The 6028-nt window shown below is 42.3% G+C and overlaps 1 protein-coding gene across 1 annotated transcript; it reads right to left on the bottom strand.

The window, feature by feature from the left end:
* Positions 1-70: 70 nt before the first annotated feature.
* On the bottom strand, positions 71-1672 carry aanat1 (arylalkylamine N-acetyltransferase 1). The gene is made up of 3 exons (XM_072462910.1): positions 1526-1672; positions 1159-1313; positions 71-714 (listed from the first exon to the last, which is right to left on the bottom strand). The coding sequence occupies exons 1-3, from the start codon at positions 1665-1667 to the stop codon at positions 409-411; spliced, it is 603 nt and encodes a 200-aa protein (XP_072319011.1). The 5' UTR covers positions 1668-1672; the 3' UTR covers positions 71-408.
* Positions 1673-6028: the final 4356 nt, after the last annotated feature.

Consider the following 6028-nt stretch of genomic DNA (forward strand, 5'->3'; position numbering starts at 1 on the left):
AACTCAAACTAGAGCCATGTGTGAAGCTGATTCTGCTTTCTTATGGTTTAATCAGCCTCTTCATCAAAATGTAAACACAAATAACTTGGCCATCAATAATGTTTTGTAATGAAGAATACATCAACATTACAATCGTTCTCAGCTACATTTCAGTTACGTTTCATTTGAACATGTTTTTTCTCAAATCTTTCTGGGGACACACACGGGTCAAGTTCATGAAAGTTGAAATATGAATTCTACATACACTACCATTTAAACATATGCATTTTTACATTCGTCACTTTCTGAATATTGTCCATTCAGATGTTAGCAGCAGATTATTTCGACACTCTGAAGTGGAAGTTCATGCAAAGTACTTTAGTAAGATGATGCTGCTCAGAAGAATTGTGCTTTGGGCCCATGTCCACTTCAGCATCCACTGTTTCTGCGCATATAGGCATGGCCCTGGACAGGGTAAAACATCTCTGTGAAAGTGAGTGGTCCCACTTTGATCTCACTAGGTCCCTGAGCCCTAAATCCAGATTTCTGGTAGAAGGGAACCAGAAAGTCCTCGCACATGAGCACGGCGCGATGAACGTGGGGCAAGCAGCGGAGGTACTGCAGGTATCTCCACATCAGGATGGGGCCTTTGCCCTGTTGACGAAACGTCCGATGTACAGCCAGCACGTGGATGTGGACAGTGGTCCCATGAGGCTTGTGGAGGGTCAAGGCATCCTGCAAAGTAGAAATAATAACACTGCCATTATATGCTTGAGTACAGTTAAAGTTGCTCTGTGTAACTTTTCTGATGGGTGTCGGACGGCAGATGAAAAATATTTGTAACGTAGTTTTTTACTGTGATGTTCATGTGTTGTTCAAAATGAATAAATGTGATCTTGATGAGAAAGGGTTTGAGACCTTTGTACAACATGTAACTATAATGCTTTTAATCGATTATCGAGGTGTTTTTTTTTTATCGAGGTGTTTTTATTGCACAACACAGATCTGACCAGTAACGTGGCCTGGTGTTCCCATGGAGATTGAAGTTTAATGCTATACTGTGGAACATTCGAGGCAAAGTAATTACATCTCCATGGAGACGAGCAGGTGGCAGACCTCTACTACAACGAATTATTGTAAACACATTTGAGTGGGTCAGATTGTGCTGCAGGACGGTACCTCGTTAAGCCGCTCTTGGTCCCACAGTGAACCGATGACGAAAGCCACCAGACGTCCTTCTTCAAACCAGCCAAGAGACAACTCAGGACAAAGTGTGAGGAAGTGACGCACCTCGTCCAGGTGAAGAGGACACTCTCCAGACACCGAGATGAAAGCTGAGAGTAAGAATAAATGTCAGTGCATCGCACAATTTAACACGGTTAAAGAATAGATCAAGTAAAATAAAATAAATATTAAAAATACTATCAATGTTCAATTATGAGCCCAGAGGCAGTGGTCTGGCCCAATAATTATATATCATCTTGTTTCCTATTTGTTTGAAGTTTGAGCCAAAAGGCAAACACGAATAGACAGGTCTTTATCTCACCTTCTCTCTCGATCTCAAACACGCTGATCGCGTCTTCAGGGCTGAGGGACCGAAACTCACTGGCGGGAAGCGTGTGTCTGCGGCCCTGAGGAGAGCGCATGAACAGCGGCTTCATGAACGGGACGGCCTGCAGCGCCGACATTGTCACCGTAGAAGTTTCCGACGGATAAGACTCTCTTTGCTCTGGTGTTGCGGCAGGACAGACACTGACTCTGTGCGTAACGAGACTGTGGCGCAGACTGAGCCAGAGTGGCGCACCTTGGCTTTATATCCTGCGCTCGGCTCTGGCGGGCACACTTATGTCCTTTGGGGAGTTGAATTATGCACGTAGCCGGGATCAGGAGGGATATCCCGGTGTGAGGGATGATCCCCGCCAGACCGCCACAGACCCTCAGACCCCCAGACCCCCGGACCCCCGGACCCCCAGACCCCCGGACCCCCGGACCCTCAGACCCCCAGACCCCCGGACCCCCAGACCCCCGGACCCTCAGACCCTCAGACCCTCAGACCCCCGGACCCCCAGACCCCCGGACCCTCAGACCCTCAGACCCCCGGACCCTCAGACCCTCAGACCCTCAGACCCCCGGACCCTCAGACCCTCAGACCCCCAGACCCCCGGACCCTCGGACCCCCAGACCCCCGGACCCCCAGCACGCACGGGCCACATGAGGATTACTCAGTTGTTTTTTGCTTGATATCTTAGTTCTGAAGCCGTTTTATGTTTTTCCTGTGTACACACAAAGCTTACATAGTATAGTTACCTATAGCCTACATTGATTAAACGTTTTCACTTTTGATCATATCGTTGTTGTTGTTGTTGTTGTTGTTGTTGTTGTTGTTGTTGTTTTATGGCGGTTGGCATCCAAGTGTTGCATTACCGCCAGACTTGTTTTGAGGTATGTTAAGCCTTAAGTAACATGTGATTTGACTCTAAATCGTGCCAATCCCAAGTCTTGACGACGATTTATTCTTCCCCACATCTTTAAGAGGATTATTGTGTAGGAGGTTGTTTGTCACCTCTTGGTATTAAATAAATCACGTCTCTAGAACTTAAAGGCTTAAAATACATTTACTGGAAATTTCCCCAAAGAAAACAACATGGACCAGGCTATGAAGGCCAGGTGCCCCATATCAAAACAATGAACCATGACTTTTGTTAATTTGATAAAGGTACACTAGCTTAATTTTAATTAAAGAATAAGATATAATTGCAAAAATTGAGAAAAGACTTTATAACAAACACTGTTAGTCCTGAACACTCGCAATACTGACCTAACCTAATACTGATGTGCAATTCTGTCATATGTGCAATTACTGTTGTGATTCATGTGCAATTATTGTGAAATTCATGTGCAATCCATGTGCTGTCGTGACACATATTTATGTGCAATTACTGTCGTGATCACATGCAATGGTATTTATGTATTTATTTATTTGTTTTTGTTTATAGGAGATTTTCTACTGAAAGTGTTTTTCAGACTTCCTATAAGTGATCTGTTCTTCTGTATCTACCTCTGTATCTTCCTGCGTTGCACCAATGAAATTTCCCCATGTGGGACAATAAAGGAATATCTTATCTTATCTTGCTTTATGGCGGTTGGCATCCGAGTGTTGCATTATCGCCAGACTTTATTCCTTAGACTTTGTCGTAGTCCTAAAAGTTCTTCTTCCAGTGCCTTGACTTCCAGTGCTTTGACAAAGCCCAAGAGGTCATGAGATGCCTTTGTTCTTGTATCCTATAGAAGTTCTTCCTCCCCTCAGACTTTGTCGTAGTCCTTAAAAATTCTTATTCCATTGCTTTGGAAGTTGTTGTTGTTGTGGTTTTATGGCGGTTGGCATCCGAGTGTTGCATTACCGCCAGACTTTATTCCTTAGACTGTTGTTGTTGCTGTTGTTATTGTTTTATGGCAGTCGACAGCCGAGTGTTGCATTACCGCCAGACTTTATTCCCCATACTTTGTCGTAGTCCTTAAAGTTGTTCTTCCAGTGCTTTGACCTCCAGTGCTTTGACAAAGCCCAAGAGGTCATGAGATGCCTTTGTTATTGTGAGATGCCTTTGGAAGTACAAACGTTCATGTATAATATATATATATATATATATATATATATATATATATATATGTGCTTGGATACCAACTGTCATAAAGAAAGAAGAAGAAAGCACATGACTCAAGCATCACTGAATGCATGACATGTGCTTTGAACTCGTGGGCTTTGAACTGAAGAATGAAGTCTAAGTCTTTTTAAGAATAAAATCTAAAGGATAAAGTCTGACGGTATTGTAACACTTGGATACCAGCCGCCATACAACAACAACAACAGCAACAAGTTTGGCATGGAAGAAGGCCAGCTGGAATGAAGTCTAAGGAATAAAGTCTGGCGTGAATAAAACACCAAAGAAGAAGAAGAAGAAGAAGAAGAAGAAATGTACAACTTCAATAGGAATCTAAGAGCCTTCATAGAAAACTCGATGCGGCTGTGGAGAGCCACCCCTGAGACCAATGGTAAACATGCCAAATGTGGCATATGCTTTCTCTTTCTCTCTCTCTTTTTTCTTTACGGTATGGCGTAAAACATACACTTTGAAGACGTAAAACACACACTTTGGCGTAAAACACACACTTTGAAGACGTACAACTACAGTAGGTGGTGGAGAATGCATCATTTCAGTCGACTGCCAACCACCATTAAAAGTGACACAACATCAACGAATCAGCACCGCGCAGAAAGCAGTCTGTGTGTGAAGGTCGTGGACCTGCAGTGATAAAAGTGAAGAGAAGCAAGATTTACTAAAGTGGTAAATATATGTATATGTGTTGCAACCTTGCCCCCAGGCCCAATGATGGTGGTCCATACAAGTCAATAGTAGCTGCTCAGTGGCGCATGTTTCCAGTTAGCCTTTAGCTCTTCGAGGACCGTGGCCCGGAAGTTAGTAGGCTTACGTACCATGTAATCGTGCTGACCAATGTTGTTGTTGCTTTTAAAGGCGGCCGGCAGCGGAGGGGGTTAGGGTTGGTGGTCTAAAGAACGGGTTAGGGTTGGTGGTCTAAAGAACAAAGTCTGAATATGAAGTCTTCTTCTTTTTCTTTGGTGTTGGTATCCAAGTGTTACATTACTGCCACCCACTGTAGTTGTACGTCTTAGACTTTAGACTTTATTCTTTCCCTGTCGGCTGCTCTAAGGACTGGCCACTGCGGCTAGCCATACCCTATCCAGATAATATATTAGATCCACGAGCCATACCCTATCCAGATAATATATTAGACCCATGAGCCATACCTTATGCAGATAATATATTAGATCCATGAGCCATACCCTATCCAGATAATATATTAGATCCACGAGCCATACCCTATCCAGATAATATATTAGATCCACGAGCCATACCCTATCCAGATAATATATTAGACCCATGAGCCATACCTTATGCAGATAATATATTAGATCCATGAGCCATACCCTATCCAGATAATATATTAGATCCACGAGCCATACCCTATCCAGATAATATATTAGACCCATGAGCCATACCTTATGCAGATAATATATTAGATCCACGAGCCATACCCTATCCAGATAATATATTAGATCCATGAGCTATACCCTATCCAGATAATATATTAGATCCATGAGCTATACCCTATCCAGATAATATATTAGATCCACGAGCTATACCCTATCCAGATAATATATTAGATCCACGAGCTATACCCTATCCAGATAATATATTAGATCCATGAGCCATACCCTATCCAGATAATATATTAGATCCACGAGCTATACCCTATCCAGATAATATATTAGACCCATGAGCCATACCTTATGCAGATAATATATTAGATCCATGAGCCATACCCTATCCAGATAATACATTAGACCCATGAGCCATACCTTATGCAGATAATATATTAGATCCATGAGCCATACCCTATCCAGATAATATATTAGATCCATGAGCTATACCCTATCCAGATAATATATTAGATCCATGAGCTATACCCTATCCAGATAATATATTAGATCCATGAGCTATACCCTATCCAGATAATATATTAGATCCATGAGCCATACCCTATCCAGATAATATATTAGATCCATGAGCTATACCCTATCCAGATAATATATTAGATCCATGAGCCATACCCTATCCAGATAATATATTAGATCCATGAGCTATACCCTATCCAGATAATATATTAGATCCATGAGCCATACCCTATCCAGATAATATATTAGATCCATGAGCTATACCCTATCCAGATAATATATTAGATCCATGAGCCATAATCTGTTATTCGTCCTTTTCCACTGTATCTACCTGCGTTGTATCAATGAAATTTCCCCATTTGTGGACAATAAAGGATTATCTTATCTTATCTTATGCCCTATACCCTATCCAGATAATATATTAGATCCATGGTTGCAACACCGAAATTTCCCCATTGTGGGACAAATAAAGGTTCTCTTATGTCCTCTTTTATTAACTGCACACACTGCCCCTCT

Source organism: Eucyclogobius newberryi, unplaced genomic scaffold (genome assembly GCF_026437365.1).
Source record: "Eucyclogobius newberryi isolate DKJ021-1_F unplaced genomic scaffold, fEucNew1.0.hap1 SCAF_4, whole genome shotgun sequence".
Classification (NCBI taxonomy): Eukaryota; Metazoa; Chordata; class Actinopteri; order Gobiiformes; family Gobiidae; genus Eucyclogobius; species Eucyclogobius newberryi.

Coding starts and splice junctions, on each gene's coding strand:
- aanat1 (XM_072462910.1), bottom strand. CDS start 1,667: ATGTCGGCGCTGCAGGCCGTCCCGTTCATGAAGCCGCTGTTCATGCGC. Junction 1,314..1,525: donor GTTTGAGATCGAGAGAGAAG/GTGAGATAAAGA, acceptor TCTTACTCTCAG/CTTTCATCTCGGTGTCTGGA. Junction 715..1,158: donor ACCAAGAGCGGCTTAACGAG/GTACCGTCCTGC, acceptor TCTACTTTGCAG/GATGCCTTGACCCTCCACAA.